This window comes from Camelus bactrianus, chromosome X (genome assembly GCF_048773025.1).
Source record: "Camelus bactrianus isolate YW-2024 breed Bactrian camel chromosome X, ASM4877302v1, whole genome shotgun sequence".
NCBI classification, from domain to species: Eukaryota; Metazoa; Chordata; class Mammalia; order Artiodactyla; family Camelidae; genus Camelus; species Camelus bactrianus.
In genome coordinates this window covers 100,579,348-100,600,084 of record NC_133575.1, presented here as the reverse complement: position 1 = coordinate 100,600,084, position 20,737 = coordinate 100,579,348, and the positions used below count along the sequence as shown (strand labels likewise).

At 37.7% G+C, this 20,737-nt stretch overlaps 1 protein-coding gene across 21 annotated transcripts in view; it reads left to right on the top strand.

Annotated features, from left to right (window-relative positions):
• The window catches only part of ENOX2 (ecto-NOX disulfide-thiol exchanger 2), a 247,837-nt gene that overhangs the window by 209,076 nt on the left and 18,024 nt on the right, over positions 1-20,737 (top strand). For all 21 annotated transcript variants that reach the window (XM_074359851.1, XM_074359845.1, XM_074359849.1 and 18 more), the window contains 3 exons: positions 1,550-1,762; positions 3,532-3,638; positions 13,457-13,571. In XM_074359851.1, coding sequence (XP_074215952.1) covers positions 1,550-1,762; positions 3,532-3,638; positions 13,457-13,571 — 435 coding nt within the window. The remainder of the gene's footprint in view (positions 1-1,549; positions 1,763-3,531; positions 3,639-13,456; positions 13,572-20,737) is intronic.

Genomic DNA, 20,737 nt, shown 5'->3' with positions numbered 1-20,737 from the left:
TAATTTAACCTTAATTGCCCCGCCTGGTCTCCTGTGTTAGTAGCTCAAATCCAGTTTTTTTCATTCTCTGAGTATGGTTGATTTTATTGAAAGAATGCTGGTGTCCCATTGATCTTATTGATGACACCAACCCAGTTCTAAAGGTATGAATTCTCCCTGCTTCTTGTGCTCTAGACTCAGCAAGATGCTGCTAATTCCACTTCGCAAATAGTTCTCATTCGCCAAACTTGTTTACACCATATAGCCTAAGGGATTCACACATTTAAGAAATTCTTTGTTTGGACTGATTTTGTTTTCATGTAAGAGAAAAGCAGAAAACACAGAGTCCAAAATAGAGACACAGAAATAATGGTAGATTTTGCAAAGCTGGAAAGGCTGAAAGCATTGGTAAGATGCCAGGTCCAAGACTTACTTGTTCACATGACACCAAACAAGTTGGTTTGATTTTTTTTAATAAATTTTCTGATTGTGTGGACCTTAAGCAAAAAGTGAGCATCAATAAATGAACCAGACGTGAATAACAATTTTTAAGTGAGTATCAATGTAAAGACTGTATGAAAATAGTAAAGTGAAAATCTGCTATAATGGTGAGGCTGACCTCTCATTATATGTCCGCACTAAAAAAAGGCAAGAGGCAAGTTCAAATTACAGTGAGAGATGTTTCCACTGGACATAAAGGTTTCTGACTAGAGAGGGATGTGGAGCCCTACAATGGGCCTTCGATGGGATGCTAATGGACTCTCCCTCTCAGGAGTCTTTAACAGCAGATATATAAGTGGCTATCTCAGAAAGCTGAACCAGAAGTTTTGGAACAGTTGTGCTACGATTTCAGCATCAGAGAATAACTCCTAACTAGCTGTAGAAATCTACAAGGAAGTCTCCTCAGGCAAGAGAAACAGGATGTGGAGAAATGTAGAAATAGAATGAATTACATCAAAATAGATTGTGACTGGGACTGTGTGGAAAGCCTGGGGCTGTGTATTGAATGCAGGAGTGATGTTACAAAAGGTCAAAAATGTAAATGTTTATACCTAAAGAATTGACATTTAACTTTTTCTTAAGGCTCCTTCCAACATTGTAATTCCATGGATCCAGGATAAAGTTACTGTCAAATTCAAGCTAAACTCAAGACTCAAGGTTACTTTTCCTCATTAAAAATAAGATTGTAGAATTCTGAAGTTCTTTCATCACTAATTCATACATTACACAATGCACACATGTACAATCAGAGGTTAAGAAATCTGCAATATGGGAAAACTGTATCAGTAAAGAAAAATTTGTTTAAAAAAAGAAGAAACAATCTTTTTCTGCAAATTTTCTTAGACTACAACCAACCTGACTACTTTTTGAGTCTTTCATTTTTTCAGTCTACCTGCCTACCTGCTTCCTGTGTGCACACACGTGTGCATGCATGGTTCCTCACCCTCAGCAATTCATTTTACAACCATTGCCAAAAAGCTAGGGCGACCTCCTTGCCAGCATGTTAGGAAAAGAGTTCAAGATTTGGTTACTTTTGATGATTCTAAAACTAAATTCTCTTTTTTTTAAGATGATTCCAAATTCTCAGAAGCTGTACAGACCTTGCTCACCTGGATTGAACGAGGAGAGGTGAACCGTCGCAGCGCCAACAACTTCTACTCCATGATCCAGTCAGCCAACAGCCACGTCCGCCGCCTGGTGAATGAGAAAGCTACTCACGAGAAAGACATGGAAGAAGCAAAGGAGAAGTTCAAGCAGGCTCTTTCTGGAATTCTCATTCAATGTGAGTGGAAGTCACAGTTCTGCTGGAAGGGTGAGAGGGCACTTCACTTAGTCACCACTGTCTCTACACAAGAGCCAGGCCTCCAGACCCATCCTGTGTCAAGGAGCAATGCCCTCTTCATCACTGCCTTGTGCTCTAATATTGCCAAATGCCCAAGTTCCATTTTCATGTCTCATGTGGGCACCTCCTATGTTCATTTTCTCTGGTATATCTACTTCAGCTCCTTACCAACACTGCAACTTAGACCACTATCCTGCGCTTTTACTTTTGCTTGTTCTCAAAGTCAGTTATGAGCAGCCCCCAGCCTCAGTGGAAAATTCAAGATACACTGCTGTAGTTAGAATGTACAACAGGGCCGGGGTTGGGGGAGAGTATAGCTCAGTGGTAGAATGCGTGCTTAGCAAACACAAGGTCCTGCATTCAATCCCCAGTACCTCCATTAAAAATATAAATAAAATAAATAAATAAACCTAATTACCTCCTCTAAAACTTTTCTTAAGTATGTAGCATCAGGATGTCTAAGCTTCTTTGCTTCAGATTTGAATCATTATTATTGCATAATATGCTTTTTAGGTACTCCATTTTAGTGAGAAATGTGATTCTATTTCCCAAGGTAATTGAGTAAAAGCTAAAGTTGCTACTTCTACTTTTTGTTTTTGGTTTTCTTTCTTCCACATTTCCTTTTCTGGATGTCCATAGACACTGGTATGGAATGGGAAGCCACTGAAGTGGCCATTTTCGAAGAGTAGTACCACTCCAAACCTATCCAAGGTCTCTTAAATGAGACAGATTAGAAAAATGCTCAAATAATGGTTTTAGTTCACCACATTGTAAAACTATGTCCTCTTATCTTTTGAGAAAGAAACTGTATTCACATTAAGAATAAGGGTACAGTTTTATGATTTTGCTTTTAAACAATTATGGCCCACTCTTCCCATACTTGACTTCCCATACTTGACTTCCCATACTTGACTAATACGTAATTGGGATTAAGGAGGAGTTATTTCATTTTTCCATTTTTATTTTGAAAGTTTCTATGGGCATAGAATCCAGGAGGAGAAAGCATATGTTTTTAGGACTTCAGAATAAATAGAAAAAGAGAGCAGCAAAAATCCTGGGAATATAAATCCTTAAATCATAAGTAGACAGGGGACAAATGGGGCTGTAAATAAAGAAATAACACTTCGGAATTTTCTTACCATGAACACCCAGAAATACACTTGTATTTCTCCAGTCACCGAGCCTATCTAGGTAGACTTAAAATAGATCTCATCCATCTTAGGTTTTGATTTGATGCTTTCTGGTTAAACATACCTCAGAATAGTAAAAGGACAATTCTGTTGACGTGAAGCATCCTGGCTCATTCTGTAGGGCTAGTCTATGAAAGACACCAGTGGTCAAAAGGAGCTGGTATAGTTCGCCACTTGCTGTCATGCTGTACAGGGTCAGTAGTACTAACTCATATTCACCATGACACCTGCCTCTCCTGCCTGAATGAATACAGAGTGCCTGTATTAAAACTTTGGTCACCATTTCACCCCAAACCTTCCGGACTTCCCTTTTCTTTCTGTATATTGATATCTCTGCCTTTGAGTCCCGTTTAAAATCATGGTACCCCAACACAGCCTTTTCTGAGCACAGCCATAGTCTAATAGTGTCATAGAAGGAGACACAACAAGCCTGACACTTCTCTTATTTCTTTTCTCCTCTTTTTTTTGCCATCCCTGGATGAATCTCTGGCTGATTCAATTGCTGTTCTGACGCTGCAGTTGAGCAGATAGTAGCTGTGTACCATTCCGCCTCCAAACAAAAGGCATGGGACCACTTCACAAAAGCCCAGCGTAAAAACATCAGCGTTTGGTGCAAACAAGCTGAGGTTGGTAACTTTTTACCCTGGTAGCCCCTCAGGGGGACAGTTTCTTTCTTTAACAAATTATTGATTTGGAGTTTACCTAGAATTAAATAGTGCCAATTTCCCCATGGCCACAACAAGGCCCTAATGAAACACTAAGACATGTTCTATAACCTGGCACTGTGTCCAGACCACCTGCTGCCAAAAGGGTAACAAATGTGCACGTGTTGTCTTGAACACATTCTGCTGGATGGAAATCTTAGTAGTGAAAATGTAGCTGCGATAATTACGAGTTTACTTCTCTAAACTAGCTTCTTGGGAACAACAATAATTACTGACCTGTGTGTTTAGTCTTAGTAATATTAGGGCTGTCTTACATTTATTAGAGCATCTTGACAGTTGAGGCTCAAAGCTGCCTGGTGTTACATTGGAGCATTGAAATTTCTGAGCTTCTTTTATCAAACCTGCTCAAGCCATCTTTTAGGTGGTGGCTTTAAAGGTAACAGAGGACTCTGATTTCAAAATAAGATTGACACACACCTTTCTGCTTGTGCTCAAATGACATTTTTAGCATAACATTCGAATATATCTGATGCAATTAGGTTGGGATTCAGAATCCAAGATTAAAAACCAAAATAGGAGGTTTGTTTACAGTGCTCTGCCTTTGGAATGGTGTAACAGATGCCTCAAGTTCTTCTGTTCCTTTGGGTAGTTTCCTTACCCAGCCAGCCCTGACACTTTCTTTTTTATTTAACATTTTTTATTGAATTATAATCATTTTACAATATTGTGTCAAATTCCAGTGTTCAGCACAATTTTTCAGTTATACATGGACATATACACATTCATTGTCACATGTTTTTCTCTGTGAGCTACCATAAGATTTTGTGTATATTTCCCTGTGCTATACAGTATAATCTTGTTTATCTATTCTACAATTTTGAAATCCCAGTCTATCCCTTCCCACCCTCCGCCCCCCTGGCAACCACAAGTCTATATTCTATGTCTATGAGTCTATTTCTGTCCTGTATTTATGCTTTGTTTTTTTGTTTGTTTGTCTGTTTTTGTTTTTGTTTTTTAGATTCCACATATGAGCAATCTCATATGGTATTTTTCTTTCTCTTTCTGGCTTACTTCACTTAGAATGACATTCTCCAGGAGCATCCATGTTGCTGCAAATGGTGTTATGTTATCAGTTTTTATGGCTGAGTAGTATTCCATTGTATAAATATACCACCACTTCTTTATCCAGTCATCTGTTGATGGACATTTAGGCTGTTTCCATGTCTTGGCTATTGTAAATAGTGCTGCTATGAACATTGGGGTGCATGTGTCTTTTTGAAGTAGGGGTCCTTCTGGATATATGCCCAGGAGTGGGATTCCTGGGTCATATGGTAAGTCTATTCCTAGTCTTTTGAGGAATCTCCACACTGCTTTCCACAGTGGCTGCACCAAACTGCATTCCCACCTGCAGTGTAGGAGGGTTCCCCTTTCTCCACAGCCTCTCCAGCATTTGTCATTTGTGGATTTTTGAATGATGGCCATTCTGACTGGTGAGAGGTGATACCTCATTGTAGTTTTGATTTGCATTTCTCTGATAATTAGTGATATTGAGCCTTTTTTCATGTGCCTATTGATCATTTGTATTTCTTCCTTGGAGAATTGCTTGTTTAGGTCTTCTGCCCATTTTTGGATTGGGTTGTTTGGTTGTTTCTTATTAAGTCGTATGAGCTGCTTTTATATTCTGGAGATCAAGCCTTTGTCGGCTTCATTTGCAAAAATTTTCTCCCATTCCGTAGGTTGTCTTTTTGTTTTACTTATGGTTTCCTTTGCTGTGCAGAAGCTTGTAAGTTTCATTAGGTCCCATTTGTTTATTCTTGCTTTTATTTCTTCTAGGAGAAACTTTTTGAGATGTATGTCAGATAAGGTTTTGCCTATGTTTTCCTCTAGGAGGTTTATTGTATCTTGTCTTATGTTTAAGTCTTTGATCCATTTTGAGTTGATTTTTGTATATGGTGTAAGGGAGTGTTCTAGCTTCATTGTTTTACATGCTGCTGTCCAGTTTTCCCAACACCATTTGCGGAAGAGACTGTCTTTATTCCATTGTATATTCTTGCCTCCTTTGTCGAAGATGAGTTGACCAAAAGTTTGTGAGTTCATTTCTGGGCTCTCTATTCTGTTCCACTGGTCTATATGTCTGTTTTTGTACCAATACCATGCTGTCTTGTTGACTGTAGCTCTATAGTATTGTCTGACACTTTCAATCTGTATATGCAGCAAATTTTTCAACTTCGTTTCTGAGTCCACTTTGCCAGTCTGGTAGCAATCTTGTTATATTTATCAACCCAGGTTGTCGTATTCCTCAACATTTAAATAGCATTTGTAAGGTATTTACATATTACAAAACATTTTCACATAGGTTATTTCACCTACATGAGCCTCCCAACAGCTGTAGTGTAGTGGAAAGAACCCTGGACTTGGAGTCAACATAAATCCAAATCTCAGCTCTGACAAGTGTGTAGCTGCATGACTTTGAGCAAGTTAGTCAGCCTTTCTAATCTCTATTTCTTCACCTGGATTAAATGAGATGAGAGATATGTAGACCGTTTGAAAATGTAAATGCTATATAAATGATAAATAGTATTACTTCAGTTTATCATTAACAACTCCATAAGGAATAATAAGTAGGTATAATGTCCGTGTTACACATGTAACGAAACTGAGACACAGAAATATTAAGTGATGTACACAAAATTACACAGCTAGTAAGTGGTCAGTTCAGGACTGGAAACTCTTCTCACTCTGAGCTCTGGTACAAACTGCTTTTGTAAATGAGTGAGTCATTTAATCTTTGTGAACGTCAGTTCCGTAACCTGTAAAATGAAGATAATAATCTATTCCTTCTGTCCTTCATGAGAACACATGACATAGATAGTGTGGTAACAATTTGAAAACCATAAAAAGCATTTAGAGGAAAATAAGCCAGCCCCTGTTCACATAAACTGATAAGTCTCTGAGCCATCAGTTCTGGCTCAGCAAAGGGATCTGGGAGTTAACTGGGGAGAAATCCCTGAAGATATCAGCCCAATGGATGGGTAGAGTCATAAAAAGGCAGTAATGTTTTTAATTGCTAAAAAAAAAAGAAAGAAAGAATTAGGATCCAAAAAGGGAGGTATTATCTTACTGTAGCACAAAATGATTCACAAATGCTAGGGCTACCTCACGTTGTTGAGCCCAATAAACAAAAGTCAACATTTCAATTCAGACGTTTACTGAGCACATTCTCTGTCTCAGGTATTATGACAGGCAATGCAGGATGAGATGGTCTTTGCCCTTAGGGAGCAAGGGGAGGAGTGGAGTTTAGCACCCTAAATTTAAAATTTCCGAAATCTTTAGTTTAGCTTGAATAATTCAGAATAAAAGTTAAGAGAAAAACGCTCAGTATGACTTCCAATTGCAAAAAAGCAGTATTAGTCTCTACCTTTCCTCCAATACATGTACACATGTATCCCTTTTAGGGAGTGGGAGAGGCTGTCTGAACTGTCCCAACCCCACCTCCCATTATAGAAAGCCCTGCCAGTACAAAATTGCCTTTTTCATAGGAGGAGGGGAGCCTCTGATTGGAACACTGACTTGTCTAGGCCACAAGCATTTCGGAAATGACTTTGCAAGAGAATATTCTCCATTAATATTATTCATCAAGGCTCTCTGTAGTTATATCAAGCCTACCTATCTGGTGGGTATTTACTTGAGTTTCATTACCTCCTCAGTAAAGATAGCTATGCCAGTGAGCTGGACAAGTCTCTGGGCCTGTGGAGACATGAGTGCTATACACCCTATCGCCCAATATTGTAGCAGAGCTTCCTGGGCAGAATGATGAGGCTAAAGCACAAGACCAGCATGACTTGCTACGTGTCTTGTGATGTGCCTTGTAGACTTTGTAGAAACTTAGAAAAATGCTTCCTGCCTGTTGGATTGGACTAAGTGAAGTTCTACCCTGAATACCTCAATCTTTATAAGTAAAGCTACTAAGAATGGAAAATAGCTCATAACCTTCCTCTGATATTGTATTTCCTAAACCTAAATGATTTCTTCTACTTTATATTGGTTCCTCTTTAAAGCATGGCTTTTTCAAAAACACATTTTTTTTTACATCATCATACTTTTGCTTGATGACAGGCAACTCTGAGGACTAAAAGGAGGTATCCTGTAGAAAGTGACAAAACTTTCCTCTTAAACTGAGACTGCCTCTTAGCACCCCACTGAGAATCAGACATCTCAGTGACCTAATTCACACAACTGGCTTTTCCTTGATCTAGGCATCAGAGCTACAACTCTTAAGTTAGGGGTTTCATCAAGGTAGAAGTGTTTGATATTGAACTTTTTCTACCAGTTGCCTCAGGGTATAAGCCAGCTGGTGACATCCTCATGTCACAAAGAACCTGTTCCTTGTCTCGCTGTCATCCTCCTACGACCATTCAACACCATCTTATTCTGGTGAGAGAGAAGTTATGGAGTAAGAAGAAAAAGTCTCCACCTTTCAGGGAGCTTAGGCACTCACAGTGGTAGTATATGCCAGGCAGACCAATTTGCTAATGAGTCTTTTTTATTGGTTTACTTTCCTGATCTATACGTGTGTGAGGCTCCTGCTGATACAACTGGAAAGGGTAATAAAATAAGAGAAGGCTGAAGTCCCTCCCTTTACTAAAAGTTTGCATCTATATTGACTTTACTGACAGTTCTGTGTGCTGTGGGAACTCTTTTTCTACAGACTTATTTAAAACTTGTGTGTTTCTCTTACTAAGACCTTGGCCTAGATTACAAGTTACACCTTGGATGATATGTAGAAACTAGAGCCATAGCAGTAGGCACTAGAAGATTCTCCCTCACATTCTCCCTAACGTGAGATTTTATACCATTAAGCTAGAGGAAAGGGACATGGTTATATACCAACATTTTCATAAAATGAAATACTGTGATTGCTAAAATAACTTTCTCTCTAGATTTCCAGGCCTATCATTCCAAACTCTGAAGAACTGTTCGCAGATAGATGTTTGCATCATCTGCATACCCTTGTTTTAGGACCCATTTGCACTAACCCTAGCTGTTGGCTTTCAGCCATCAAAACACATACTAACACAATTTGGATCAACCTAATTTGTATTTCCATTATGTGGCATACAGTAGACGTTGATTAAGAGCCTGTGTTTGTGCTTTGCTTCATTAGCTTGAATGGTATCTCAGAATCAAATTTCTATGTTAGTGTAGAAGCTATCTCCCTACCCTCTGCTCCTTTCCGTTCCTTGATCTGACCCCTTCCTCACCAAGTATCCTGTTAATATTTAAAGTCTGGATAAGTACAATTTTATTACACAATTCATAAAAAACTTTGCTTTTCTTATAATCATGTTCCTATCATAAAACATGAGTAAGATAAATTTAAGTCCACATAAATTTTTGGAAACTATATAGTTAGATAATTAATGTGCCATGATTTATGATTTGCTTACTTTATGATAAATCAAAAATGTCAGCTGGTACAAAGATGATTCTTTTCATGCATTTTCCTCTGTCTAAGGTTTCAGTTTTACTCTGTGTTGAAAATGCTTTGTCCTCCATTATGGAGCAGTATGTGAAGTTCTAAGCTTCAGAAAAAGTTACCGCTAGAACAGACTGAAAGCCAGTATTATTCGTTTTCAGGAATTACTAACCGGTCACTGTTCAAATGAAAAATATAACAGGTCTACTGTGGGTGACAGAGTGGTATGGAAACTTTAGGAGGGCTAGCTTACCTTTTTCAATGTACTTTATCAGTGATGTGAGCCAGTTAATTTCAGGTAGAGATTTACAAATGAACATGTCTGGAAAACATTTTTGCATGCCATTGCCACTATTTTGGTTCCAGCACTGGATCCAACTGTCAGGATGGGAAAAGGGGCAAATCTGGGAGGCAGCTATTTCTCTTGCTGCCTGCACTTCGGTGGCTCAGAGTCCTTTTGCTGCCTGCTCCTCTGTACAAGCTAGATAGAGTGCCTTCCTTAGGTAAATGTTACCTTTTAGCCCTTCACTCTGAGGGTATTTGTTAGGGTTTGATTCCCAAAGCAGAGCTTTTATGATCCACCAGAGAATATAGAAAATAGGCATCTTAGATATTAAGTGCTTTAATGGCAAGGTTTTCAAAGCATTAAAATCTCACTTGCTTTACTTAAGAGTAGTGTCATTTACTGAATGCTCTTCCTAAGTTTATTGTAATATGGTACCCCTATAATGTCTGTTGTTCTCTTGGCCTTCTCTCCCATTTGTGTGACTTAGTATTGGTATTTATAGAAAAGTAATGATATGGGCCTTAGTTTCTTTGTAGCTAAGAAGGATTATCTAGTGATTGTCTAGTGATATGGGCCTTAGTTTCTTTGTAGCTAAGAAGGATTGTCTAGTGATAAGAGAGCTCAAAGCTCTGCCACTTTGCTTGTATGACTGAATAACTTAGAGCAAGCTTCTCTAGTTTTTCTTACCCTCATTTCATTATCAGCTAAAGGAACTGGTAACTCTTGTTCCTCAAGTATTTTGAGGCATTGAGGTAAAATTTGCCCATGGGTCTGTTATTTTTCTAGGGATTTTTTGAAGACGTGAAAGACCTCTAGATAAGCTGTATCACTTAGTTATTGAACATTTTATACTTCTAACAAGAGATTACGCTTTCTTGCAGAGCTGGAAGCAGAAAAATGCTTTGTGGATGCTAAGCAGCTACAGGACATGTCTTAGCTATCATTTAGATCTTCCTGCCCTGGGACATTTCCCTAGAAGGAACACAGTTTACTCTTCTAAGAAACATAATAACTTTCCCAGAGTTAGACGACATTGTGAATTGAGAGTTGGTCTCGGCTTATACCTTCTGACAGTCTATATTTTTGTTATGCAACTAGGAGAGCTCTGACTTTTCCTGATGAAGTAAGTTGTACAATAGTTGAACTTGCCAGTGTCAAATCTCATTATGATCACCTTTCCAGTAACAGCTCTTTGATAACTGAAATCCAGACTCCTGAGATAGAATGAATTCTTAGAAATGACCAATTCCTTTATTGTTCTCTGTGCAGTGAGTTTGAATAAGACATAGCAAATCTCTCTCTTGACACAGCCCTTTAAAGTTCATTTTTCTCAAGCAAGTCATTATTTTCTTCTATTTTAAGTAATGTCCCTGCAGCACATGAGGGATGCTATGTTAGTATTTCTATTTTCTAGTTCTTCTATTTTTCCATTACTTCTCAACTATCAGTGATAACACTGAATACCTTACTTTTTAAAATAGGGACTTTTATTTATATTCATTTAACTTGATATAGAAATTATTATTTTTCCTGATAAAAGGAATTAAAAAAAAGGAGAGGATTAGCTGAGATAGTGATTACCTGTAGCATTAATTATTAAGAAATCCATTTGAAATATTTATAATCTCCCTAAATGGGGGCAATTTTCTCCAGACAGCATTGGACGTTTCCTGTATGATGACCCAATTGGGGCTAACCAAGGCAAAGAATTCTCAGCTCAGTTCTGAGGAGCCTCTGACAGGCATCAAGTGACCTCTAAATGACTCCAAGCTTCTCCAAAACGGACAGTTCTCATGCTTGGTTTTTTTTTGAAGAAGTGACTTTTCCTGTGTGATCTCAATCATTTCCAGTGTTCTTTATGCCTTCCTGCAGATCTGTGTTTACATCTGGTAGCACATCCCTTCAACCTAAAGAACTTTCTTCAGCTTTGCTTATAGTGCAAGTCTTGGGGTGACAAACACTTGCATTTACATTTGTCTCAAAATATATTTATCTCATCTTCATTCTTGAAAGAATTTTTCTCTGCATACAGAACTCTGAATAAACAGATTTTTTTGTTTCTTCTTGTGCTTTAAAGATATTGCTCCCCTGACTTCTGGCCTTTATTTTTTCTGAAAGAAATCAAAGTATTCAAATTGTTGTTCCCATGTATATAATGTGTTTTTTTTTTTCTGGCTTCTTTTAAGAGTATCTCTTTTTATCCCCCAGTTTTATTGAGCTATAATTGGCATACAGCACTGTATAACTTTAAGGCATACAGCATAGTGACTTGACTTAAATATATTGTGAAATGATTATCGCAATAAATTTAGTTTACTAAAGACTTAAAGAGTTTCTCTTAATGTTTTGTTTTCAGCAGTTTGACTCCGTGTTCCTAGACAAAATGTTTCTTTACATATACCTTGCTTGGGGTTCACTGAGTTCTTTGAATATACAGATTAATATATTTCATCAAGTTTGAGAAATCTTCAACTATTTTTCCTTCAAATATTTTGAATCATTTAATCTTTCCTCTCTTTCTGTGATCCAGTTAGTTTCTCTCTATTCTTTTTTATTTATTTATTTATTTTTAGTTTTTTAGTTTCTCTCTATTCTTCAATTGGGTAAATTTGTTTTGTTCTCTTTTTATCACTCTCTTTATTTTGTCATCTCTATTCTACTGTTAAGCTCATCCAATTACTTTTATTTCAGATACCATATTTTTCAGTTTTAGAATTTCCATTTTGTTCTTGAAGGTTTCTATTTCTCTACTAAGATTCCCTATTTTTTCATTTGTTATTAACATATTTCCATTACATCACTGAGATAGTAATAATAGCTGCTTTAACTCCTTATTCTGCTAATTGCCATTTCTGGTTCATTTCAAGCCTGGTTTCTGTTGATTGTCTTTTCTCTTGAAAATGGGTCATCTCATCCTAGTTCTTGGAGGTATGTTAATTAATTGGGGGCTTTGCCTGCATATTGTGAATATTTTGCTTTTAAGTCTCTGGATTCTGTTATGTTCTTTCAAAGAATGTTAATTTTGTTTTAATGGTCAATTTACTTCATTGAGTTTAAGCTGGAAATTGTTTCTCTTAGACGGCAGCTCAAATCTTAGTTTAGTTTTTCAGCCTTAGCTGTGTTGTTTGGAATCTGCCCTGTGCTTTCATGGTTCAGGAGTCATGCAGAAATTTGAAAGGGTCTTACATACAGAATTTGGATCCCTCTCTCTTTGGCTATCTACTTTCTAGGATCTCCTCCTCACTTTCCAGTGCCCTGAACTCTCTTCTTTATTTCTTTAGTATATAAAGACTGCTGTGGGTTTTCTCTTAAAAATTTAGCCACTCTGTGAGGTGCAAACTGTGGTCTGTTCTCAGACTAAAAGGCCCTTTAAAACTGAAACCCTCCTTCCAAGTGTCAGCTCCTCTTCAGAATATTCCTGCTTTTGTTCAGTCTCCAATGCCATCAAGTAGTTAGGGGTTTAGCTAAGTTTCATTTTTGTTCAGAGAATATAGTTATTATCTATGGAAGGGTTGATATGGTAAGAGTTCAGTCCTGACACCTCATTGTTAGTGTAACTCCTAAACCTGCAAAAGTTTGATTAAGAGTTCTGTTGAGTAAGACTGTAAGGGAAGAGGAAAGAGGATGGATAGCAGCAAAATCAGAAGATTTGACATGGGAAGGCAAACATGACAGAACCTTAAGGAAAGTCCAAAAATCCACATGAGTAAGAGGTGCGAGGTCTTTCATGGCCAATGGTACTTTCTAAAATGAGATACTTTCTAAAATGGGAGAGATACAAGAACCATTGACTGCCAGATCTCTGGATATGGAAAGAAAGCCTTATGCAGGACAGAGTACATAAAGTCTGCTTTGTCTATTGAGACTCCCCTCAGCCTCAACATGCCCCTTTGCCTTAAGAATACTGAAGTTTTGTTACACGTTTAAAAGAAAACCTTCTTTACCTTATCCTTAATTCTGTTTATTTCCTCAAATTTTCAAGGCTTTCCACTTAAAAAGCATACCTTTTAACCTTAGGAAATTCGCAACATACATAATGATGAATTAATGGGAATCAGGCGAGAAGAAGAAATGGAGATGTCTGATGATGAAATAGAAGAAACAACAGAAACAAAAGAAACTGAGGAATCAGGTAAAGATAATTCTGCTTTACTTTATTTAAATAACATCCACTTGCAGAGATGACATTTTAAAACTGTTAACAATAGGTAAGTTATGGGCACAGACCTATCAGACTGGAACAAGCTAGAAGCAATTGATGAGGCCATATAAGTACACATTGGCTGAATTTCAACCCTGTGGCTACAGGATTTACTGTAGTCTTAATTTAGCCCCCTCTTCCATCATAGCACCTAACTGTAAGTGGACTTCTTTTTCTGAGGTGTGCTGGACATTTAGGCACCATTGTTCTATATTTGGGTTGGATTTATTAGTAACATGCTCCACAGTAGAAACTATGAGAGAGCTATGCATAAATAGGTAACTAGCCAAACTTTTAGGAAAAATAGTTAGATCCCTATATCACTCATACCTTACCTCAAAATTAATATGAGATGGATTTAAGATTCAAATGTAAAAAACAACCATATACATAGCAAAAGAAATTCTGGAAAATATAAGAGTTGGTTATGTAATTTGAGATGAAAATCTCCAAAGAGAGAAATCATAAATGATATTTTTGATAAATGTATCAGCATAAAAATTAAATATTTCTCTTTAAAAATCACAAAGTTAAAAGATAATCTATAAACTAAGGGGAAATATCTACAATATATTAATCTACCCATCTGCTGCCTTCCATTGTGGTTACTTGGAGGTTTATTACGAATCAAACAAGAGTCTGCAAACAGTTGTCTGGGTAAAGGCTTTTGCTCATACCTAGTGTAGTCACAACCTCACTGTGTCTCACCCTGTAGCCATAGCCTGGGTCCCCAGAGGAATTCATATGGCAAATCTGTTGAACAGTATAACCCACCACCCTTCAATTTCATAACAAAACATCTGAGGAGGGGATTACCACGGAGGGGATTAAAATATCAGCCAGAGGACATTGTTTCCAGGAAAACCATTCTAGACAATCTTAGGAGTCTGTAAGATATGGTGGACAAAACACTGGACCTAAAGTTAGAACACCTAAGTTCTAGTCCCAGCTCTGCCTTTCTTGACATAGGAAGGACGTCTTCCCCAGTGAGCCTCAGCTTCCACACTTATGAGAAATACCTTATAAACACCATCAAAAAAGATTTTGTGATGGTTAAGTGAATTCATTCTTCATTTAATAATTATTGTATTTCAAGCACTCTGCTAGACATTGGAGATATAGTAGTATACTGTCCCCACTCTATGTCTGTGTGAGAGAGAGAGACAGAGACAGAGACAGAAAACAGATTGATTATAATGCAAATCAGAATTTATTGGTTCTAATAGTTTCATATTGAAGTCAACAGTTCTAGCCACTTGAGTGATTCCAGAATCTTCACTCCAAGAACAAAAACTCTTAAGAAAACCACCAAGTCAGACTTTGTAAAAGTACTTGTTAACTGTTACATCTGAATGTCCTCTTTTTGCTATATGTTAGGTCCCTAAACATATAAACCTCCATATATATTGAATAAACCCTTGGTAATCAGTGAATAGTTAACATGTTCAGAACAGTGAACTAATTACTGAAAACACTTACTATAAACTTATAGCTAAAATAAACAAAAAAGTTTAACAATAATTGAGCTATTCAAATTATTTATGTTTAGCCAGGATATTTTTTAGCTGATTAATGTTTGACTTGTAGGTTTGTTTCCACTTCAGGTTCTGCAGTATTGTGTAGTGTTAATCCAGTGTTACCCTGAAATGTGTGTAAGTGTACGTTTGAGCATCCACTTGATAAATTGCTGAGTTTGAGGAGTTATTGGGAAATGGGTGGAATGTATGGGAGATTCAGATTGAATGCACTTACTAGGGTTATATAATTGCATTTTGCTTCTGTATCTCTTTTGAGTTAAAAGCTGTATTGGCTACTGCACAGAATCTTATTCGTTTAGAGACTGGAAACTCCCTGACAGATCATCTTATAGCTATTTTCTTTCCTGTTCCACATGCCAGGATGCTGCTTTGTCAAATAAAGCTATCTACAATAGACTTAATGGAGCTTACCAAATAGCTTTTCTCCCAGAAGGTTTCAATTCATTTTAATTCAAGGACTTTTGTGCATTTTTCTTCCCCTCGATCGTATCTAATTTTGTTATCTTGCGTCTGTAGTACTCAAGTGCAGAAATCCTGCTCAGTGTGAGCCAGTGAGCCGGTCTTCAGTTTTCATCTAAATCAGCTACATGTTTTAGTTATGCTTGGTTCCAATTAAAAGCTTAAGCAACTAGATCTCAAAGGTTTCTCTCTCTCTCTCTGTCTCTCTCTCTCTCTGTCTCTCTCTCTCTCTCTGTCTTTCTCTCTCTCTTTCTCTCTCTCTCTCTCTTTCTCTCTCTCAATACTACCAAACTTGAATTCTAAGTGCCTATGCCATGTTTCTGTTTAAATTTACTTCCCAGAGAAAGTAAGAGTCAAAGCTAGCCTAGCAGTCTGTTACCTTTCTTTGGAGTGCTACTTGCTAGCCCATATTTGTGATTCAGTACTGGAAATATTCTTGCCATGGAAGAAAGGACTGCTGTGCTCAAAGTAATGCGTTGAAGAGGGAGAATCACATCAAAGCAAATCATGATAGTATGAAACTATTTCATTCTATTGTTAGCCATGATGGAAAGTACATGTACCCAGTAAACATAAGAACTGTTCCCTTTCAGCATCTATCTTCTGCCTTCTTCACTTAAACTGGTAGTTTTCAGATTTGATATAATACATAAGAATCATCAGGTTACCTTTAAAAATTCAGATTTCTGGGCTGCAGAGTCTAATTCAATAGGTCTGTAATAGGGTTTGGGAATCTGAATTTCATCAGACATCCTAAATGATTTATATGCTGGTGGTCCAGGGAGCACATTTGGAAAATATTGACAGACTAGTTCCCCTTCATTGTTCTAGCCCAAAGTTTTCTCTTCCATTGGTATCCAGTCTCCTTCCTTTTCTCCTCTTACCTCCAATTATTCCCACTTTAGGAGTTTGAGCAATTAATTAAGAAGCACTATGTCCTATAAGCTGATAGAAATAGAGATGTAATATATGTAAATATACATAAAATATAAAAAATACCATATGGTGCTAACCTGGAAGGTACTGATTAGAATGCAGCAAGGGTAAGAGATATTAGCATGGGCCAGAGTAGTTGCAATCAGTGAAAATTGATCAGGGCCTTGAAAGATGAACAGGTTTGGATAAGAGGTGAGAAAGTAGAAAGCATCTTGATGCAGAGAGGGATGAGGAAAAGGAGCGGGGCTCAAAGATGGCTATAAGGATGATGGATAAAAGATAAAAAGATGGATAAAAATAAATAGACAAAATAAGGATAAGTATAAAAGACTGAGAGGGCAAGATGGTTCTAAACCACGAGGGACTATAAATGCCAAGCTTAGACTTAGCATAGTAGGCAATGTGATACTATAAGCATGTCTTTCAACCATGGCAATTGTATGATAAAAGCAACATGAATTATATATTTTAAGAGATATTTTTTGGATTAAGAGAAACAAGCCAGAGACTTTTATAGGAATTCAGATATAAAATGATGAAGGTTGGCGGTAGTGAAGGCAACAGGAACTAAGGGAAAATGGTAGAAGAAAAAGAGGCAACAGAGAGTCTGAGATTAAAGATGCTAGGAGTCATTTGGGAGGAATAAAGTCTTTGGTGCCAGATTGGATATAGATGATGAAGAAAGGAAAGAACTCAGAATGAGTCTAGGATTTCTAATCTGGAAGAATGGAGGGTTGGTGATTGTATTAGTTTGCTAGGTCTGCTATAATAAGTACCACAAACTGAGTGGCTTAAACAACAGAAATTTATTGTCTTACAGTTCTGGAAGCTAGAAGTCTGAGGTCAAGGCTCCTGCAGGGTTGGCTCCTTCTGATGGCTGTGAGAGAGAATCTGTTCCATGCCCCTCTCCTAGCTTCTGGTGGTTTGCTGGCCATCTTTGACATTCCTTGGCTTGTAAATGCATCACCCCAATCTCTGCCTTCATGTTCACATAACATTCTGCCTGTGTGTGTGTGTCTGTCTCTGTGTTCAAATTTCCCTTTCCCATAAGGACAACGGTCATTTAAGTCTATAAGCTCATCCTAATGACATCATTTTAACTTGATTGCTTCTGTAAAGATCCTGTTTTCAAATAAGGTCACATTCTGGGGTCTGCAACATATTTTTTAAGGAGGACAAATTCAACCCACAACAGTAGAACTGACAGCTGGAACTGATTTGCAGAATATAATGAAATCAGCTTCAGACAGTATGTAGTTAGGAAACAGATATAAAGGATTTGTATACAAATCAGGGTTGAAGAATGTAGAAGGCATAGAAGATAGTAGTACAGAGGTGTTGACTGAGGCCTGGAGAATATGAATAAGTTAATGTGAAAGATAAGTAAGAAAGAACAAAGGGCTGAATACAGAACTTTGAGGACTACCTACAGAAAGGGAGAAGGAAAGGAAGAAGAGTTTTCAGAGTAGTTAGAAAAAGAGCAGTCTGGGAGGCTGGAAGGAAACTAGAAAAGCATTGGATTATAAAACCCCCCAAGAAGAATTTATTGAAATAGGGAATAAATGGAATTATCAGATATTATAAAGAAGAAAGGAGAACAGTGTTTGTCGAGCAGGAGCTATTTTAGTAGAGTGATAAATGTAGGGGCCAGAACATGTGACATTAGTGAGAGAATGTGGACAAAGACTACAGGTCAAGAAGTTGGGTACTGAGAAAAAGCAAATACAGACATTGTAAATGGTGACTAGAACTGAAAACAAAGTTAAAGGTAAGTTGTTGTTTGCTGTTCAGTAGAAGGGAAGGAGGCCATGGAGAGTGTGAGGCTGATGATGCTTGTGAATGAAAAAGTACTTGTGGGCAATTATGGAAGTGAAATCCTAGAGAAGAGGAATGGGAAGTGATCCTAATTCAGATGGAGTTTGCTTTAGAGAGGAGAGAACCATCTTCCTCTGAGATAAGAGAGGTGAAGCTAAAAGTATATATACAGCCCATGCTTCTCTGTATAGCAAGAGGTTGGTCATCCATTGATGAGCGAAATGATTTGGAACTGAGACCATGAGGGGAGAGGAGCAGATCAGTAATAAATGCTCTGGGCAGTATGGAAGGAAGAAATCAATGAGAGGTAAGAGATCCAGCAGCAAGGGCAAACGTGAGTCTGTTTTGACTAGGACTGCCCAACTCTGCAACTTCCTCTAAGAGTCCTCTGCAGCCCAGGATAACTAGCAGAGAAATTTGATTCAAGTGACCATGAGTTAGGGATTGGCATGATAAACTTGGCCAAAGATTTTGAAGAGAGTGAAGGAGTAAAGGGTACTGAGGAGTTTGCAGTGTAATCTGTCTAGCCAGAAAGCAGTTAATGGGCTAGGTGAAGTTGGCCACTCCAAGAGATTAAGATCCTGGCAAGGAAAGAGAGCAAAGTATCAGGGTGATGAGGGGCAGTAACACGACTGACAAATGAGATACTGTTTGAGAGGAGACTTTAGAGATCTCAGAGGAAAAACAATGAAATCCCATTGCATCCATGCTGGCAGAAGACTAATTGGAATAATGACCTGCAGAGGCAAGGAAAGCAAGACATCACAAGGTCAGGGAACTCACTTGTGATTTTGCCTGAACTGACCTGTACCACCTCCAATATGTTCTGCTCACATCTCCCACTTTTTGTTCCCATTTTGTGTTCTTTTGGGCTTTTTCTCTTTGTGAATCACTCCAGCTCAAACTTTTTTATGAACCTTAAGAGGGATGTTGCACATCTTTCCTCCTATAATTTGGTAACATTTTTTAGCATCTTTCTTCAAAAATTTGATGAGTTTTTTTAGCATCTCTTGTAATGCGGCTTTGTAAGGATGGCTGATTCCCTGAATTTACTTCCATTAAATTTTTTTTGTTTCCTTTGTATCATTGGAGAAACCTAGGCATTAATATTTTTAACATTTTTTATTGAGTTGTAGTCATTTTACAATGTTGTGTCAATTTCCAGTGTAGAGCACATTTTTTCAGTTATACATGAACATACATATATTCACTGTCACATTTTTTTTCACTGTGAGCTACCACAAGATCTTATATATATTTCCCTTTGCTATACAGTATGATCTTGTTTATCTATTCTACATATGCCTCTCACTATCTACAAATTTCAAACTCTCAATCTGTCCCTTCCCACCCCCCGCCCCCTTGGGAACCACAAGTTTGTATTCTATGTCTATGAGTCTATTTCTGTTTTGTGTTTATGCTTTGTTTGTTTGTTTGTTTGTTTTAGATTCCACATATGAGCAATTTCATATGGTATTTTTCTTTCTCTTTCTGGCTTACTTCACTTAGAATGACATTCTCCAGGAGCATCCATGTTGCTGCAAATGGTGTTATGTTATCAGTTTTTATGGCTGAGTAGTATTCCATTGTATAAATATACCACCACTTCTTTATCCAGTCATCTGTTGATGGACATTTAGGCTGTTTCCATGTCTTGGCTGTTGTAAATAGTGCTGCTATGAACATTGGGGTGCATGTGTCTTTTTGAAGTAGGGGTCCTTCTGGATATATGCCCAGGAGTGGGATTCCTGGGTCATATGGTAAGTCTATTCCTAGTCTTTTGAGGAATCTCCACACTGCTTTCCACAGTGGCTGCACCAAACTGCATTCCCACCAGCAGTGTAGGAGGGTTCCCTTTTCTCCACAGCCTCTCCAGCATTTGTCATTTGTGGATTTTTGAATGATGGCCATTCTGACTGGTGTGAGGTAATACCTCATTGTAGTTTTGATTTGCATTTCTCTGATAATTAGTGATATTGAGCCTTTTTTCATGTGCCTAATGATCATTTGTATTTCTTCCTTGGAGAATTGCTTGTTTAGGTCTTCTGCCCATTTTTGGATTGGGTTATTTGGTTGTTTCTTATTAAATCATATGAGCTTCTTCTACATTCTGGAGATCAAGCCTTTGTCGGCTTCATTTGCAAAAATTTTCTCCCATTCCGTAGGTTGTCTTTTTGTTTTACTTATGGTTTCCTTTGCTGTGCAGAAGCTTGTAAGTTTCATTAGGTCCCATTTGTTTATTCTTGCTTTTATTTCTATTGCTTGAGACTGTTCTAGGACAACATTTTTGAGATGCATGTCAGATAATGTTTTGCCTATATTTTCCTCTAGGAGGTTTATTGTATCTTG